Source organism: Bos mutus, chromosome 4 (genome assembly GCF_027580195.1).
Source record: "Bos mutus isolate GX-2022 chromosome 4, NWIPB_WYAK_1.1, whole genome shotgun sequence".
NCBI lineage: Eukaryota > Metazoa > Chordata > Mammalia > Artiodactyla > Bovidae > Bos > Bos mutus.
Window position 1 is genome coordinate 1,624,734 of NC_091620.1, and position 20,838 is coordinate 1,645,571.

The 20,838-nt window shown below is 41.1% G+C and overlaps 1 protein-coding gene across 19 annotated transcripts in view; it reads right to left on the reverse strand.

The window, feature by feature from the left end:
* KMT2C (lysine methyltransferase 2C) overlaps positions 1-20,838 on the reverse strand; it is a 261,336-nt gene that overhangs the window by 165,057 nt on the left and 75,441 nt on the right. For all 19 annotated transcript variants that reach the window (XR_011463922.1, XM_070368932.1, XM_070368933.1 and 16 more), the window contains one exon: positions 17,522-17,610. Coding sequence is in view for 18 of the 19 variants with exons in the window: in XM_070368932.1 (XP_070225033.1) it covers positions 17,522-17,610 (89 nt within the window). In the remaining variant the exon portion in view is untranslated. The remainder of the gene's footprint in view (positions 1-17,521; positions 17,611-20,838) is intronic.

Consider the following 20,838-nt stretch of genomic DNA (forward strand, 5'->3'; position numbering starts at 1 on the left):
GATGAACAAGGCACATAACCCTGTAGAAAAAAATGGACAATGGACAAAAATCCACGCTCTCTGTTATTCAAGTCTTAGTAGAGCTGACTGTATTTTCAAGCCTTTCTTGCAGCTCAGCATGGCAAGCTCTCACCAATAGAATGTGACCAGAAGGGACCCTGCGATTTCTTCATCACCTTAAAGGGAGGGTGCTCTGGACCAAACTATGTTCCATCTTTCGTATGGACTGGACCATGGAGGTGTCAGCAACCTTTCTGCAATAATGCAGAAAAGAACACCACTCTGAGGAGGGCAGAGAAACTAGACGGAAGGAACCTGGGTCCACAAATAACCACAAGGAACAAAGACATCCCATCAGCCTGGACCTCTCCCTCTCAGAAATACTACGTGAAGGAAAAATGAATATCCAAGCCACTGCTGCATCTGGGCATCTCTGATACAGCAGTTTAACCCATGCTCTAATTAACACAGAATATGGCACCAGGTGTGGAGAAGTGCCGTAACAAAAACGGAAAATGGGTGGGCTGATAAGCAGGCAAGAAAACAGTAATAGTAGTGTTTGGAAATCAACTGACACCTTTGATGCTGTATCAAAACATCGGTAGTGCTGTGACCTGCAGTAACTTGAAAGGCAGACCAGCTGCCTCCAGAGCTCTAGGGAAAGCATCTGGAGAGACACAGAAATTATTCTGTGGTGCCTGCCCTCTAGCGCTTTTGCAACCAAAGACAGAAAGGAACATGGGACTGCTTGAGAGAGTCTCTCTGCCCACAGGGTCAGACACAGCTGAGCACACACACACCCAAAATACTACGCGTGCCAAGTCATTTCAGTCGTGTCTGACTCTTTGCGGACTACAGTCTGCCAGACTCCTCTGTCCGTCGGTTGTCATTACCTCTTCCAAGGGATCTTCCCAAACCAGGGATCAAACCTGAATCTCTTATGTCTCCTGAATTGGCAGGCGGGCTCTTTACCACTCGCACCACCTGGGAAGCCCCCAGATACCACAAAATGACAAAATACTATAAAGTGACCATGTATAAAAGCACTTTATAAAGAAGCACTTCATTTCTACTCAGAGATGCCCAGAGCACATGTGTACCATTTCCATTACTAGGTAATAAGAAAGGGTAAGAGTCAGAGAAGAGATGAGAACTATAAACGAGAAATAAGAAGTCCTCAGAAGTTTACAGACAGTGGGTCAGGTGGACGAGCGTCATGGCACCACATCCTCTTGGAGCATGTTTCTGTTAAAAACCAGCTCCAGTCAGCCTCACTCCCAAATCAGGAGCCCTCCATAGGGTATGGCCTGCCTGCTCTCTCTTAATATTTCACTAGCTACCACTAGGGCCTCTAGTTAAAACTTTTCTTCTGGCAAATCGAGGCACAATCTCAGGTATTTCCTTGTTTCTATCCCCCTGCAACAGAAAATACATAACACCATAAACAATTTGGGGGTTCTGTTTATTGCTTATTGTACCAAACACAGGAGGCAGCACCCCACTACACACACTGCAAAGCAGCTACTGTATCTGCGTTGCAAACCAGAGCCTAGCACAAAACCTAGATGTTCAGTAATTGTTTAATTAACTGATTAATTATATGTTGTATAATATAAAGTAAGCAAATAAACCTTATTATAAGGCAACACATAAATTAGAAAAAGCACAAGAAAACATAAACCAACTTGTAATGGGCTGCATGTGCTCAGTCTCCTCCAACTCTTTGTGACCTGTGGACAGCAGCCCACCAGGCTCCTCTCTGCCCATGGGATTCTCCCGCAAGAATACTGGAGTGGGCTGCCACTGCCCTCCCCAGGGGACCTTCCCGACCCAGGGATGGAGCCCATGTCTCTCATGTCTCCTGCACTGGCAGGTGGATTCTCTACCACTGTGCTACCTGGGAAGCCCTTTAATGGGCTATTATTTGGCAATTACATTAGTCAGCACCAACACCCATTTTCTACTAGTTACCCAAACCATATGCATGCTTCTATGCTTTCAGCAGCTATTAAGTAGAATAAAAATGTTTCTCTCTCCTAACTTCATCTCCAAAGAACTGACAATACTCTTCTTGCTTCCTTTATATATAATACTAAGACTACAGAAGAAAACATATCTAAGAAACTGCGTGATCATGTCCTTTCCTTCTTTTGAACAGTGGTGCTCAAAAGAAGTATGCATTCTGAGTTACATTTTTCAGTTGTGTTTGTAGCTTACTGAATTTAATGTATCCACTACATCCAAAATGTGCTATAAAGCTAAACAATTAGCACAATATCAGAAATAGCAAGTATTTTACTTATCATATCTTTAGTCACTAAACTACTTAAAATGTTGACACTGATTAATAATATACTGCTTTCACAGGGCATATAAAGACTCTAAAATGTAAGCTGACTATAAATATATACACAAAACTGTCAAACAGTGGTTCCCTAGAAGATAACACTTTTTACAGCTAACTTAATTCTCTTTATAACTTATCCACAGTTTCATAAATACAACCATACATTACTATTATACTTTTAATGTGATTTTTTGATGCAAGCACAAAAGAATTAAGAAAAAGACTCTAATACTTAAGGACTGTGCCCCTCACTGCAGCGAGCATCACAAGCGTGAGGATGCCGCTGGCGGTTCACTGCTGCCCCAGGTGTCACGGGGGCAGAACCGTGGGTCCAAACGACGGTCTGCACGTGCAGTGAACTGTACTACAGGACCAGAGAGGGCGGGAACCACCACTTTTAGAGTAAACATTAAACAAGCCTGTGCCTTGTCCCCGAGGGAGATGTGACCTCGTTCTTCAAGGCTGCTCACTGCAAACACAACCCTGGGAAAAGGCACAGACAGGAAGTGGTCCAGGCCTTCCGTTCTTGGGGACCCACGGAGGGGTATCCCCCAACCACAGCTACTATTACGTCTCCACTCTACACGTGAGGAAACAAGGATAAGAGGTGAAGGGGCTCTGCTCAAGGACACAATCAGCAGGGGAGTCTGGATTCAAACACAGGCAGTGTGGCTCCAGAACCTGAACGAAAAATCACTACTTCACGGAATGTGAGTTGAAGTGAAGAAACTGAAGAAATCAAAATAACTGCAGAACTGAAAACAAGAGGATCACATGAGGGCCTTCCCTGGTGGTTCAGGGGTAAAGAATCCACCTGCCAATGCAGGGGTCACGGGTTCAATCCCTGGGCCAGAAGATCCCACAAGACGCGGAGCAACTAAGCCTGTCACAATGACGGAGCCTGGGCTCTAGGGCCCGTGCGCCCCAGCTACTGAGGCCCCCACGCTCTGGAGTCTGTGCTCTGCAACCAGAGGAACCACTGCAGCCAGGAGCCCACACGCCACAACGAGAGCAGCCCCGGCGCGCTGCAACCAGGGAAAAGCCCGGCAGCAACCAAGGCCCAGCACAACCATAAATGCACGAAGAATTTCTTTTAATATTCTTTTAAAAAAAAGAAGATCACATGAAGCAAAAACCACTCTGAAGACAATGTTGGTAATATGCTGGATGGACTGGAGAAAAGACACAGAAGAATCTGAAACAGTGGAAATGCTGCAAGACTAGTCAAGGAAGAACAACACACACAACAAATACGAGTAACTGCTGCTACCTGACAAAGAAAATACACTGAATGAAAAGAATATTCAAAGCTGGCTTAACAATCTACATTCAAAAAACTAAGATCATGGCATCCAGTTCCATCACTTCATGGCAAACAGATGGGCAAAAAATGGAAACAGTGACAGACTATTTTCTTGGGCTCCAAAATCACTGCAGATGGTGACTACAGCCATGTAATTAAAAGACTCCTGCTCCTTGGAGGAAAAGCTATGACAAACCTAGACAGTGTATTAAAAAACAGAGACATCACTTTGGCAACAAATGTCTGTATAGGCAAAGCTATGGTTTTTCCAGTGGTCATGTATGGATGGGAGAGTTGGACCATAAAGAAGGCTGAGCACTGAAGAATTGATGCTTTTGAACTGTGGCGTTGGAGAAGACTCTTGAGAATCCCTTAGACAGCAAGGAAATCAAACCAGTCAATCCTAAAGAATCAATCCTGAATATTCATTGGAAGGACTGATGCTGAAGCTCCAATACTCTGGCTGCTGCTGCTGCTGCTGCTGCTGCTAAGTCACGTCAGTCATGGCCGACTCTGTGCAACCCCACAGATGGCAGCCCACCAGGCTCCCCCGTCCTTGGGATCCTCCAGGCAAGAACACTGGAGTGGGTTGCATTTCCTTCTCCAATGCATGAAAGTGAAAAGTGAAAGTGAAGTCGCTCAGTCGTGTCCGACTCCTAGCGACCCCATGGACTGCAGCGCACCAAGCTCCTCCGTCCATGGGATTTTCCAGGCAAGAGTACTGGAGTGGGGTGCCATTGCCTTCTCCGAATACTCTGGCTACCTGATGCAAAAACTGACTCGTTGGAAAAGACCCTGATGCTGGGAAAGACTGAAGGTAGGTGGAGAAGGTGGTGACAGAAGATGAGACGGTTGGATGGCATCACCAACTTGATGGACGTGAGTTTGAGTAAACTCCAGGAGATAATGAAGGCCAGGGAAGCTTGGTGTGCTACAGTCCATGAGATCACAAAGTGTCAAGATACAATTTAGCAAATGAACAACTTTTAATAACAATATCCTGGCTGAGAGAATCTAATAAACAGGTATCAAGTTTCATACACTATCTAAGGAAACAAAAGAGGTCAGCTATATATTCTATTCAAGTGCCCCCCAGATTTACATAAACTAGCACATGCTAGAATGCAGAGAAAACCCCAGAAAAACATCTACTTCACTAACAGCAGACTAGGTAATTTGAAACAAACTTCCAGTTGAACACAAATAAGAAAACTCAGTGAAATATTTTTTAAAGTGAAAAGAGTCCTAAAAGCATCACAAAGTTAACAAGATAGTAAGGAATTTTGAGACAAAACTGCAAGGACGGGGCAACGAGCAAGGTGAGCCTGGTGTTCGGGGCTGCCTTTCCCAAGGGGGTGTCAGCTGCTCAGGAAGAGGCGACTAAGAGCACTCGCTCTGACTTTCAAGACACATGGGATGGTTCTAGAAGCCTGCAACATCCTGGGAACTCAGGATGGCAGGAACCCCAGAGGGCTGGGCCTTAACAGGAAGAGTGAAACAGAAATCAATTTCTGCAAGGACTGCTGCACAACTCTGAGTCACGTGCCTGGAACAGAAAATAAAGCTGTAAAAGTGAACTGAGGTGGTCCTTAAAAACGAGTGCCCCTAGGTACCAGTAAAAAAGGAAATCAAAGAAAAACTGCCCTTGAGGGGAAAAAACAATCATCAATCTATTTCTACAAATAAACTGTCAAGTATATTATCCTGTACACAATCACAGATAATCAGTTACCTGAGGACACCACAGGATGACATGGGCAAGAATGAGCAGAAACAGCTGAAACAAACCCAAAGACTCCAGATATTAAAATAATCAAACAATTTTAAACTAACTGTATGTATTATGTTCAAAGTAATAGAATTCAAGCATTAAAATTTTCAGGAAGGAACTAAAAACTATTTTAAAAAAATGCCAACTTGAAAAAAAAATAATAAAGAACTTTTAAAACATAACACATGGGGACTTCCCTGGTGGTCCAGTGGTTAAGACTCCGGGCTCTCGATGCAGGGTGCCTGGGTTCAATACCTGGTCAAAGAACTAGATCCCACATGCCCCAACTTAAGCCTGGAGCAGCCAAAACAAACAAACAAACAAACACATGGACTTAATTGATACATTTAATAAGAGGTTAGATAGCTAAAAGGGGTAAGAAAACTGTAAGATCTGTCTAGAATAAAGGACACAGGGACACAAGTATAAAAAATCAAAAACAGAGGGTAAATGACTCCAAACACAGTAAATCAGTCTAATGAACCTTCAAGTAGAAGAAAGAAAGAATGGTACAAAAGCAGTATTTGAATATATAATAGCTGGAAATTTTTCAAAGCTGATGAATATGGCAAGAAACCTCAAATTCCAAAGCATAAAAAGAGTACCAAACCAATACAACAGTTAGAAGTGAAAAGTAATAAAACAAAGATAAAATTCACAGAAACACCTGGAAATGTTTTAAACTCTCTTAAACAGCATAGAAGCGAAAGAGGAGATGCACAGTTCAAGAGGGAGGGGACATATGTACACCTATGCCTGGTTCATGTTGATAACAGAAACTAACACAGCATTGTGAAGCAATTATCCTCCAATTAAAAATGTCAAAAAGTCAAGGACGAGACCAAAATTACAATCAAACACCATTTATAAAATAAGAATTATAATATTCAAACCCAGGGAAAGCACTAGAAATCATGTTAAAAGAAACACCAACTTTCAATACCTTTTCCCCCTTTTGGTTTAGTAATTACTAAAAAAAAAAAAAAGTAATAATAATAATCAAACATCTACATCATAAGTTGGAAACAACATCCGCAAAAGTTTCTTACAGTTAGTGTGTAACAAATAAGTTTAATACCAATCAAACATACAAAAATAAATTATATTTTCATATATCAGTACAATTTGAGGCCAGTTTGTGCTGGGGGTTTTTTTGGAGGGGGGGAATGGGAGGAGGGTGGATCCCAGGTGGTACAGTGGTAAAGAATCCACCTGCTAAGGCAGGAGACACAGGTTCTATCCCTGGGTCAGGAAGATCCACTGGGGGAGGAAATGGCAACCCACTCCAGTATTCTTGCCTGGAAAATCCCATGGACAGAGGAGCCTGGCGGGATACAGTCCATGGGGTCGCAAAGAGTGGGACACAACTTAGCAACCAAGAATGGCTTTTCTGTGTGTGTCATTTATAATAGCTCCCCTTCTGGGGCTTTTAGTGAGTTTTACCTCTAGATCTGCTAAACTCGTTCAAACATAAAGATTAATTAAGTATCATGTCTAGACTTTCAGGTATAACACAATATCCATAAAAAATGTCTCCACAAAGAATTATTGTACAGACAGTTCTGGCTACACAGAAACTCCAGAAAAACAGGCTTAGTGAAGTCTAACGATCAAGGCAGAATTTCTGGAAAGGAAGTTGGAGTGGGTACTCACAAAGAGTTGAGGTGATTCTTAGAAAAAGACTTGGATAATTGAGAGACTGGTCTATACTGAGAGAATGCCAAGATACAAGCACAACCCATTTTAATTATGTTCTTTCATCATGAAAAATGAGGTCCCCTAGGCAAGACTGACATTTACTATGAACTAAAAGTACTGGATAAAACTGTTAATGATATAGTCTTAAAGATATCATTTAATCATGTGTTAATCAAAATATGGAAGGATTCAAGCCAATGCTCACCAACTCTTCAGATTTTTGAGAATAGAATTGATGTTCCAAGGACAATTGGGGAAAAGTTCCCTCCAGTGGACTTTGAAAACTCTGCAGCCTAGAAAAACTAACAATCTAAGTCAAAATTCTAATAAAAAATATAAAGCTGGACAGAGAGAAGAACAGTTGTTACCAGTGGCTGGGGGTGGGGAAAATAGGGAGCTGTTGACCACTGGGTAGGAAGTTGCAGTTATATAGAATGAATACGTATGGAGATCTATGTACCAGCAGTGATGACTAAAGTTACTAGTACTGTAATATTGAATACTGAAAACTTGCTAAGACAGTAGATATCAGATTAAAAAAAAAAGGGGGAGAAGCTATATTGATTTCAGATACAACAGATTTCACAGCAAGTTAACTTATCAAGAAAAAAAAGGAACATTATGTAACTATATGTATGTATGATACATCAATTCTCCAACAACACATAACAATTCTTAACACACAGGCACGTCACAACAGAGGTCAAAATACATGAGGCACAAACTGACAGAACTAGAAGGGCAGATCTATGAACCCACTATCATGCACAGGGACATTAATAGCCACCTATCAAAAGGGATCCAGCAACAGAGCATCTGTAAGACAGCTGAGCCCCACACACCACCATCAATCAACTGGAGGTAATGGACGACCTCATCCAACAGCAGCAGGATACATGTTCTTCCACAGCTCAGAGGGAAACTCTACCAACAGACCAAAGACATTTGTTTCTGTGCCTTGAAACAAATTTAAAATGATAGAAGTCATAGAATGCCTGCTCTCAGCACCAACAGAAGAAGGGAAATTGGCAGCATTGAATGTATACATAGCAAACAAAGAAGGATCTAAAAACCAATAAACTAAGCTTCCACTTTATGAAACTAGAAAAAGAATAGCAAGTTAAATACAAAACAAAGCAGAAGAAAACAATTAATACAAATTAGAGCAGAAACCAATGAAATTGATAATAGGAAATCAAAGTGGGGGGGAATCAGTGAAACCAAATGCTGCTTCTTTGCAAAGCTCAATAAAATTGATAAGTCTAGCTAGCTTAACTAAGAAGAGAAAAGATGAAATTACTAATATCAGAAATTAAAGACGGGCCACCACTAGGTCCCATGGGCATTAAAAGGATACTAAAGGAATACTATGAACAAACCTACGCCCACAAATCTGAAAACCTAAATGAAATGGGCCAGTTCCTTGAAAGACACAATTTGCCAACACTCTGGCGGCTCAGCTGGTAAAGAATCCACCTGCAATGTGGGAAGACCTCAGTTCAATCCCTGGGTTTGGAAGACCCCCTGGAGAAGGGAATGGCTACCCACTCCAGTATTCTGACCTGGAGAATTCCATGGACTGTATAGTCCAGGGAGTCACAAAGAGTCCGACATGACCGAGTGACTTTCAAAGCAAAGCAAAAGCATCACTGAAAGAAACAATCTGAAAGGGCCTACATCCGATAAAGAAACTGAATCAGTAATCAATAAACTTCTAAAATAGAAAGCACCAGGCACAAATGGGTTCACTGGTGAATTCCACGAAACACTTAAGGGAGATATTATAGCAATTCTCTACAATCTCTTCTGAAAGACAGCAGCAGATGGACTATTTCCCAACTCATTCTGTGAGGCCAGCACTACGGTAATACCAAAAACAGACATCAAAAAAAGGAAAAAAAAAAACAACCCCCAAATTGACAGATCAATAGCTCTCATGAACACAGATGCAAAAAGCCCTCAACAAAATTTTAATCAATTAAATCTAAAAATGTATATAAAGAATTATACACCACAACCAAGTGGGATTTATCCCAGGTACACAAGGCTGGTTCAACATGTGAAGATGGATGAATGTAATCCATTCCATCAATAGGCTAAAAAAGAAAAGTCACATGATCATATCAATAGATGCAGAAAAAGCATCTGACAAAAATCACAATAGCCATTCATGACTTTAAATATCAACGAAACAACTTTCAATAAACTATTAGTAAGAATACAGGGGAACTTTCTCAATTTGACAAAGAATTCCTAACAAAAAACCTACATCAACACCATGTTTTGTGGTAAGAGACTAAAGCTTTCCTACTATCATCAGGAACAACTCCTTCTGAACATCATCTTGACGTTCCAGCTACTGCAACAAGACTTGAGAAAGAAATGAAAGACATACTGATTTAGAAGGAAGAAATAAAAAAGTATCTTCTGTTCAAAGACATGATAACTGTCCATGTAGAAAATCTGGAAGAATCAACAAAATCTCCTTGTCTATATAGCAAGGTCTCTGGATACAAGGTTAATATACAAAAGTAAATGACTTTCCTATACACCAACAATGAACAAGTGAAACTGGAAATAAATTTAAAAATTCACATTAGCACTCCCCTCAAAAAATACTTCGGTATAAAGCCAACAAAATATGCACAAGATCTATTTAATACATGTCGAAAACTACAGAACTCTAATGAAGAAAAATCACAGCAGTAAGCAGTTATTCCATGTTAGTGAACTATAAAACTCAGCATTACCAAGATGTCAGTTCTCCCCAATTTGATCTATAAACTCAATGCAATCCTAATCAAAACGCATCAAGTTATTTTGTGGATATCAACAAATTGATCCTAATATGAGTACCCTCCCTGGTAGTCCAATGGTTAAGACCACCACAGAAGGAAATCCAGATGAGCTTGGGTTCAGCAATGACATTTTAGATACAACATCAAAAGCATGATGATTCGAGAAACAAATGACAGATAGACTTGATTAAAATTTAAAATTTCTGCTCTGCAGAAAACACTGCCAGCCAATAGATATATAAAGAAAAGCCACAGACTAGACAAAATATTAGCAAAAGACGTATCTTATGAAGGACTGTTACCCAAAATATATGAAGAACTCTTAATTCTCACCATTCAATCCAGCAATCATCTTCCTTGGTATTTACCCAAAGGAGTCGAAAACTTATGTCTACACAAAAACTCTGTACACAAATGTTTATAGCAGTTTTATTCAAAACTGTGAAAACCTGGAATCAACCAAGATGTACTTCAGAAGGTGAACAGATAAACTGTTGTACATACATACAAGAGAAAATTATTCAGCAATAAAAAGAACTGCGTTTTTAAGCCATGAAAAGAACTTAAATGTATACTACTATGTGAAACGAGCTAACCTGAAAAGGCTACATATTGTATGATTCCAGTTATATGACATTTTGTCTTCCTACGGAGACAGGAAGAAAAACAACGGTTGCCAGGGCGGAAAGGGGAGCAAAGGATGAACAGGCAAAGCACGGAGGACTTTTAGGACAGTGATGGTATCTGTTTGATACCTTACTGACAGACACATGTCAGCATATTATACATTTTCCCAAATCCACAGAGTGTGCAAACCCAAGAGTGAACGCTAACGTGAACCAGGGGCTGAAGGTGAAAGGGGGCGGCATTGCAGCATGGTCAATCGGAACGAATGTGCCAGTGCCGGAGGGGAGGTGAGAAATGGGCAGCTGCGGCGGGTGGGGGGGCAGGAAGCAAACAGGAAAATCCGTGCCTTCCACTACAACTCCATAACTGCTATAGTTATAGAACTACAGTGAACCTGAAACTGCTGTAAGAGTAAAGCCTATTTAAAATTATGCTAGAGACAAACTGAAACTATCAATGGGAACTGCAATTTACAAGCACATATAAACAGCCTCTAAGACTCCTGAGAGTCCCTTGGACTACAAAGAGATCCAACCAGTCCATTCTGAAGGAGATCAGCCCTGGGTGCTCTTTGGAAGGAATGATGCTAAAGTTGAAACTCCAGTACTTTGGCCACCTCATGGGAAGAGTTGACTCATTGGAAAAGGCTCTGATGCTGGGAGGGATTGGGGGCAGGAGGAGAAGGGGACGACAGAGGATGAGGTGGCTGAATGGCATCACCGACTGGATGGACGTGAGTCTGAGTGAACTCCAGGAGTTGGTGACGGACAGGGAGGCCTGGCGTGCTGCGATTCATGGGGTCACAAAGAGTCGGACACGACTGAGCGACTGAACTGAACTGATAGACAACCTCGCATCTCTGTAATGACTAATGGACAACATAACGAACTCTCAGCAGAAATAGGGACGCATCCTGGCAGCCTAGACTTTTCATCTCTTATACTATTCTCCAGCAAAAAGAACCACAAGTCCTGATGGAATAGTCGAATTCATATCCAGAAGCCCAGAGAATATTGAAGATGGGCGTGAAAAATACTCTTCCCAGCAAACAATAATTTTGAAACATTGAGATGACATTAAAAAGGACTCAAATGCCAGACAAAAATGGGTTCCCACTAGCCACACTAAGACAACGTAAGCAGTTAAAAAAAAAACTTTAATTATAATTAGCTAAATCATAATTAACCAATTATAATTAACTAAAACAAGTCTGCAAAGCCTTGATTATATAATGATTCTTTAAAAAAAAAAAAAGTGGAATTTCTCTCAAGTAACTAGCACTTCATTCAAGTAGATTTTATTTATAAAGAAAAATGCACAGAGAACTGGCAACATCACCAGCTACAAAGAGGGAATGTTCTCACCATAAAAACTGTGAGGATTCTTGCTACCTTCCCAATGACCACTTGAAGACTCATTCCCACCACTTACCCCTCACACACACACATCCTAAAGAATAAACACTGTTAATAAACAATGTTCAGTTCAGTCGCTCAGTCGTGTCTGACTCTTCGAGACCCCATGAATCGCAGCACGCCAGGCCTCCCTGTCCATCACCAACTCCCGGAGTTCACTCAGACTCACATCCATCGAGTCAGTGATGCCATCCAGCCATCTCATCCTCTGTCGTCCTCTTCTCCTCCTGCCCCCAATCCCTCCCAGCATCAGAGTCTTTTCCAATGAGTCAACTCTTCGCATGAGGTGGCCAAAGTACTGGAGTTTCAGCTTTAGCATCATTCCTTCCAAAGAAATCCCAGGGCTGATCTCCTTCAGAATGGACTGGTTGGATCTCCTTGACGTCCAAGGGACCCTCAAGAGTCTTCTCCAACACCACAGTTCAAAAGCATCAATTCTTTGGCGCTCAGCCTTCTTCACAGTCCAACTCTCACATCCATACATGACCACAGGAAAAACCATAGCCTTGACTAGACGGACCTTTGTTGGCAAAGTAATGTCTCTGCTTTTGAATATGCTATCTAGGTTGGTCATAACTTTCCTTCCAAGGAGTAAGCATCTTTTAATTTCATGGCTGCAGTCATGAAAAATCATCTGCAGTGATTTTGGAGCCCAAAAAAATAAAGTCTGACACTACAAATAATTTTTTTTTTAATGTATTAAGGTACACAGTTTACAGGTTAAGAGACCTTCCGATAAATCTTGGGCCTGGAAACGGAAATGTGCAGAGATGCTGAAGCCCTGCAGTCAACTGGAATGGGCTTTTAAATTGACTAGAGATTTATGGAACTGTTTCTTCTCTTTGCTTGCAGGTTGGTGATTTTAACAATTGTTCTTTATCCTTTTCTTTAGTATTCTTCTTGCTGTGTGTGTGCACTAAAGGAGATGGACAAAGGTCTCCCCAAGCACAGAGACAGAGCAAAGACTGAGACGTTTGACTTTATTTAACTTTCATACAGAAGGACAGGATAAGATATATATGTATGTGTATATATATCTATATCTATATACATCATCCTGCTCCTGTTAAATCCTTTCAGTAAATTTTATTTGCACTGAAATTACACAGAAGATAGTAAGAGAAGATGTTCTTGCCTGGAGAATCCCAGGGACGGGGGAGCCTGGTGGGCTGCCGTCTATGGGGTCGCGCAGAGTCGGACACGACTGAAGCGACTTAGCAGCAGCAGCAGGTAAGGAAAAAATCAAACGCCAAAATCTTACTTATGTGGTGATGTTCGAAGAACAGCAGTAGCTTAGGAAACACGCGAGAAAAGTACAAGCAGGCACTACTGCTTAGTGATGCCCACTGTGGGGGTGATGTGTCCGCGGCGCTGGGGACAAGCCCATGGAGGAGACAAACCCCTGACCTCAGGAAGCTCACAATCTAGGATACAAGGCACACGGCATGCAAGTATGTAACACAATGCCTTATCTGTAAACACCAGGAGGAAAGGTAAAGCGGGAGAAGAGGACGGAGCCCAACAAGGGCTGCTTTTTGACAGGCTGGGCAGGAAAGGCCTCCCTGACAAGGGAGCATCGAGCAGAGTTGGCTGAAGTCAGGCAGTAAGTCCCCTGAGGGTCTGGGGGAAAGGCGCTCTGAGCTAAGACGACAAAAAGTGCCTGAGAAAGGGCTGGAGCCTGGAGAGCAAGGGGAAGACAGGACAGGTTGCGAGGTCAGGGGAGCGTGAAGATCGCAAGTGGACTTAGGGTTTTAAGTGTCACTGGAGGCCTTGGAGAGCTGACAGAAGGAGTGTAAAAGACTCTTGGGTTTGTCTTTTTTTTTTTAATTAATTAATTTATTTGAATGCACAGTCACATTTATTTATTTGTTTGGCTGATCTTAATTGTGGTATGTGGGATCTCGGTCCCTGACAAGGGACTGAACTCGGGCCCCCTGCATTGGAAGCTCAGAGTCTTAGCCACTGGACCACCGGGGAAGTCCTTCCTTGGGGTACTAGAAGCTCACTCTGCCACTACATGGAGAACAAAACTAGAATGGGTGACAGTGAGACCAGCTGGTAGCTTGGCAGCAATTCACACAAACAGTGGTGATCCGAGTCTGGAGTGACCACGGTGAGGAGAGGAGAGCTGTCTGAAATCAGGATGCAGTACTAAGGTACAGCCCGAAGCATTTTCCAACAGGCTCCACGTTTTTAGCCTGAACAGTACATGATGTCATTTACTGAGGCAGGAACACTGGAGGAGGAGAAGGTTTGGGAACAACCAATGGTTCCACAGAAGACATATTAAGCGAGGGATCCACTGGAGACATCTAAGAGATGTTAAGAACTAAGGTGAAGACACTGGTTGCGTTCAAAGTAAGAAAAGAGCTGGCAATATAACTCTTAAGAGTCACCAGCACACAGACAGTAGTTATAGCAACTAAACTGAATGAGACCACCTAATCTGTGAGAAGATGAGCAAAAAAGAAAGGAAGAGACCAGTGAGATAGGAAAGAACAAGAGAATGTGGTATCCTGAAAGTCAAATTAAAAAGAGAGAGACTTTCACTCCTGAAAATGTTAGAGGCATGAAGTGAGACTGAATACTTAAGGTGAACAAAGACTCAATGGTGGTTCTGGCAACATGAGATCAAAATAGTTTTAGTAGAGCGAGAGGAAGAAAGCTTGCCAGTAGCAGGTTCATAAGAAAATGGTCAAAAATAAGCAGCTACCATACAATCCTGAATATTCATTGGAAGGACCGAAGCTGAAACTCCAATACTTTCGCCACCTGATGGGAAGAGCTGATTCACTGGAAAAGATCCTGATGCTGGGAAAGATTGAAGGTGGGAGAAGGGGAGGACAGAGGATGAGATGGATGGATGGCATCACCGACTCAATGGATATGAGTTTAAGTAAACTCTGGGAGTTGGTGATGGACAGGGAGGCCTGGTGTGCTGCAGTCCATGGGGTCACAAACAGTCGGAACCAACTAAGCAACCGAACTGAACTGTAAGTACAGACAATTCTTTCAAGAGCTTTTGCTGTGAAGATGAGCACAGAAGCAAAACAGTAACTGAAAACAATATCCGATCACGAGAAGGTACTTTTGTTTAAGAAGGGTGATACTGTACACTGCTATATTTAAAATAGATAACCAACAAGGACCTACTGTACAGCACAGGGAACTCTGCTCAACATTATCTAACAACCTAAATAGGAAAAGAATTTGAAAAAGAATAGATACATGTATGGGTATAACTGAATCACTGTGCTGTACACCTGAAACTAACCTAACATTTCTAATCACCTATACTCCAATGTAAAATAAAAAGTTAAAAAAAAAAAAAAGTGTAGCAAATGCTTAACACTAATGGAAATAATTCTCTGAGCAAGGGAGCTCAAGATGTTGGAAACCAAGGAAGACTGAAGGGGCAAGGGGGACAGAACGAGGGACACAGGCAGAGGAGCTGGCTGTAGAAACCCCAGAGACTCTTCATCCCATTTTAACAGGAGGGCTGGTAAAACAGAGGGGTAGAGATGAGAGCAGGAAAGAAGATCTGATGGTGGATAACTGTGGAATTTCTTTCCTGATTGCTTCTATTTTTTTTTTCATTGAAATAAGTAAGATCATCAACTGAAAAATGGAAAATGAGGTGTCAAAAGTCTGAAAGAAGACAAAGTAGGTAAAGGATGATCCCTGATAATGGGTGGGAGAACTCTAGGTATAAGTGGTATGAGTGGCAAGTCAACCATGACCCACTGGAGGCTGAGGTTTTCTCCAGTCACTCTGGCTGTTGCAATGCAGAGTCTCAGTTTCGTTATGAAACCAAAACAGTGGGAAGATGACAACGGAGTTCCAGGTGCATAAGAGAGAGACTACCACAGTGGATGACAGAATCTGAACGAGAAAAAGGCTGACAAACCCCATGGGTAAGATCCTTAAGTTGGACAAGTCACTATGGCTGAAGGGTTATCGTGATGTGGATATCGAGCTGGTAAAAGAAGAGTTAGACTTGAAACTGAGACTTTGGAAGTGAAACAGCCAATTGTCCTAGTAAGTGATACAATACTAAAGGCTAAAGTACGGCCATAAGAAAGAGAGGCTGGGACTTCACAGGTGGTCCAGTGGTTGAGAAATCTGCCTTACAAGGCAGGGGACCCAGGTTCAATCCCTGGTCACGGTACTAAGATCCCATATGCCGCTGGACAGCTAAGCCTACGTGTCCCAACTACTGAGCCTGCACCCTCTGGAGCCCAAGCTCCACAGGGCGAAGAGAAGCCTCCAAGGGCCGCGACAAAGGCCCAGCACAGCCTGATAAATAAATAAAGGAATGAGTGGCTCACGCGGGCTGGAGAGAGGGCTGCTGAGGAAAGGAAGGCGCCACTATTCTGGGTATTAAATAGATTGTGAGAATGGACGATGGGGGAAGGAGAGGAAAACGGACAGGGAGGCACTGAGTCTTCCGAGGATGACACAGACGGGGAGACGGCGCCACTGCGAGCCGGGACTGTGGGCAGTCCGTGCACTGGCTTAGAGGGACGTCTACTTAATGATAAATATCGCTCAAAAGTACAAATCACTTTTGACACGATAGTAACAGCACAAAGTACAGAAAAAAAATTAAAATTAAGGGGAAAAACTATGAAAAACCACCTATGGGGAACTGAAATAAATCCAAGTATAAAATATTAACGTGGCAATGAATGTGCACCAAAGGGGTAAAATGTAAGGAAAAGCATTCTGAACTCCCAGCTTCTCCCTGCTCTGTCTACTTAACTAGACCCTAAGGGAAAAGCAATGAGAACTGCTGGACTTCTGAAGGCTTTTCAAGAATTACAGGCATGTAACAGGAACATATGGGATAACCAAAAGTACTTCATAGAAAATAATATTTTAAAAGACGTAGCAATTTCTAATTTTCTCCTTTAAGCATCAAGGAGATGCCATTCAACTGCAGAGAAGAAGCCTATCCACTGTGTCTACAGTCTATCCAACAACTGCAAACACACTGAGAGGCCACCTCGCTTGGACAAACCTCTGAACACGGTATGAAACCTACTCCCTTTGACAGCTCGTTAAATCACTAACTCAGGGTGAATGCTGGAAACTACCTTGGCAACTTGCTCTACCTTCCTCTTGCAGATGCAAAAACACATGAGCTTCCTTAAGGCACCCAAAGTCAAGGAGACAAGGAAGTATTTGGTCTGGTTTAACCCAGCAGTTCACAGTATTATTAGCTAATGAAATGTACTTTCCCCTCACCTACATACTAACACAATAAACAAACACCAGATGGTTCATAAGCCAGAAATTTACCAGGAGTTATCATGCAAATGGCCTAGAATTATGTTTATTCCAGTTTTAATTTTGCTTTAATAAAATATTTCTATACAGAGTTTAAATGATTTCTACTAAGAGCTTTTTGGGGAAAAAAGAAAGAAAACTCGGTTTTTTTCACTTTGTCATTACTTTTCAAACTACTTCAGCACATGGACACTTTAGAACTCAGTGGACAGCCGAACGCTGCTTGTGCAAAGGACTGAGTAAATTTTAAACTTGCTAGTTAAGCTCTGGCACCTGTTTCCACAGTATTTTCCGTCTCTGCGCTCTCCAGTCCGTCCATGCTGTCCTCATCTTCTGCTGCGGTTTTTCCTCTGCTTCGAGGCCTGCAGACCAAGAATAAACACATAATTAAATGGTACATTTGAAGACTTAGAATTCTACTCAAAATGAAGCACAGTAAAAGGTCCTTAGAATAAAATGATTTAGGCGATCCTCCCTTCATTTCACCGTGTCAGCAGTAAATGCCACACTTCATGGCTGCCTTCCCCACAGACTCAGCTGCTCCTTACACCCAAACATGGGGGTAGGCCCACATTACTACGTCCGTGTCATCGTAACTCACTTCTTCACACACTCCTCAGGCGAGGCTTTTCCCCTCTTCCACCAGACCTTGAGATGACTCCTGTCTACAGCAGTGGTGTTTAACTGCCCAGGTGGCTCTTTTCAAAGTGCACACACCAGGTTATACCTCTAGATCTAAAGAAATCGGGGAGTGACATCTCTGATCTCTATTTCTAAAATTTTACTCCTTAAGGAGAAAGTGAGGCATACCCCTGCAAACCATGCCCCACCCCTCAAAACACCCTCCATTAAACATAATTTAATCACACTAGAAGTGTGATGGATTTTTAACTTATAAACACTTCAGTAAAGTCAAATAAATGTTAAGAATCATGGTAAAGTAATATTTTTTTAAACCAATACAATTTAAAAAAACTAAGGCCTTTAACGTCTTTGATGTCTCATAAATGAGTCAAAAAAAAATTTAAACAAATAAAGAAAAAAACAAGACACTACACGTAAAAAAACTTAGCAACTGATAAATCAGTATTCAGATAATTTCAGAGCTTTAAATTATTTCATTACTTAAAAAGAAAAGGCACAAATGAACTGTTTATTTGAAAAATATCAAATGAGTCGAAAACAATTAAGAAATAGAGAAAATAATATGAAGAAAATAAAGCAAAAGGCTGTTTTAAACAACAGGAAACCCATTTAAATTTTACTTTTTAAAGGAAATAAATCCCTCAAAACTAATAAAGGAAAAGTATAAATCTTTTAAGTTAAAGTAATCAAAGTTCAAATATTTGATAAACAAACTACTACAAACTGTCTAAAGTCATCCTCACCCTCCCCAAAATTAAAAAAGAATACCTGAACCAAAACCCTAACATATCCAAAAACTGTGGATGAAAAAAAATCTAAATAAAATACCAATAATCAGAATATTAATATTAGAAATCTGCCAATATAACACACCAAGTCAAGCAGTCAAAACACCACCATTCATAAGAAGAGGGAAAAGAGGCAGAATAAAATGACAAAAATTTTGGGAAGGGGGTATTGAGGCTATGGCTGATTTTACTGTTCATGGGAAAAGGGAGAGAATAATTATCTTTAGAATTTATTAAGGCAACTTGTTATGTTGAACTTAAAACAGTTAAAGGGTAAAAAAGGAACAGAGGAACGAAGGTTTGATCAGTCCAACAGCAGGCAGACCAGGAGAAAAAAAACACCTGGTAAACAGAAAGTAAGAAATAAATATGAGTTTACACAGCAAAACTTAATGCTGCCATTATTTAACGATGAAAGTAATTCAGCAGTGTTAACTCAATAGAACTTCAAATTACATAAAACAAACACACAAAGAACAATAGAAAGAAACTGCTAGTTTCACAATCATCATGGGCTATTTTAACATCTCACTCTCAGAAACTGATAGATCAAACACTAAAAGCATTTTAAGCAAGTATTTAGACAATACATTTAACAAGCCACATTAGACAACTCGATCAACCCTACTTGTGTCTGGCTCTGTTAAAACACTGGATAAACAAAACAAAATCCCTGCCTTCTCCAAACTACACTCTAGTAGGAAGATATATTTTTTATTCTTGAAAACAAATAAAACACAAGAAAATACTAGGGGGAAAAAGGCAAAGAATGAAGGACTAGCTATCTGTTTAAATACATTTATAAAATCAGTCACTCAGTCGTGTCCGACTCTTTTACATTTAAAAAATAAACTTGGTGAAATGAAATTCATCTGAGTAAGGAGACACTTGAGTACAGATGTGAAGCAGAACAGGAACCAAATCAGGCAGATATCTGGTAAAAGAGCGCTGCGGTAGAAGAAACAGCAAATGCTAAATTCTTAAGAGAAGAGCTGGCAGGACAGCAAGGACACACTGCCCAAGCAGACTGACTGAGAGGAGCCGTGAGGAGACAGGCGGCCTAAGAATATTTTTTAAAGGCGGGGGTGGCGATTCATTTGTTTAGAAACTCGCAGACCAATATAATGACTGGATACAGGGAGACAGGAAACTCTTGAAATAATCCCAACATGACTACTGTAGTGGGAAAGAGAATAAGAAATTAATTCAAGCGAGATTATGGAAGTAAAATTTCCATTTAATCTTCCCTTCATGTTCTTTATACCTGTGTCCACTCATTGCTGAAAACACGGAAACACACATGGCTTTGCTAGGCTAACCTAATCTTCCAGGCCAATGCCCTGTTCTAAGTTTCTCTCGCCACTATCCTCGCCATCACTAGTTGTAAGTTTGGGGCACAACTGGCTTTACGTCAAACTTGTTTTATCTTGTTAGTATCTCAACGTATTGGTTGTCTGCATCAGGTGGTAGTTATTGTTTAGTGGCTAAGCCATGTCGGACTCTTTGTGACCCCATGGACTGTAGCCCACCAGGCTCCTCTGTCTGTGTGATTTCCCAGACAAGAATACTGGTGTGGGTTGCCATTTCCTATTCCAGGGGATGTTCCTGATCCAGGGATCAAACTCGCATCTCCTGTATTGGCAGGCAGATTCTTTACACCAGTCAGCCTCCAGGGAAGCCCCTGAATGGTGGTATTTACTCCTAAAAAATAAATTTTAATTTTTGCCTTGCTTTTCTTCCTGCTTCTATTTATTTCTTCCATTCTTGATTTTTGGCACCATTGAAAACATGCTTTTCACATTCATCAATCCATCAGAATACTACTGCTTCTGTCAACGGATCAATGGATCAACATTAGAAATTTGATTTTTCTGAATGCGAAACATAAAGCTCATATTGTCAAACCCACAGCAGTTGGCAATTTCCAAACTTAAACAGCAAAATAGATGCATAGATTTTCACAGCTCAATCACATGTTCTCGGCGTTGGTTTTAAATAGTCTAATTACAAATGATAACACTAAGATTATTTATTTTAATCTTTCTTTAGTTTTTCTCTCTTTTTCCTTTGTATCTCATAACGTTTTCATCTTAACTTTTCCTTGTTTCACTTTGCTGCAGAGAAATATGAAGTAAAATAATACAACTAACTCTATTT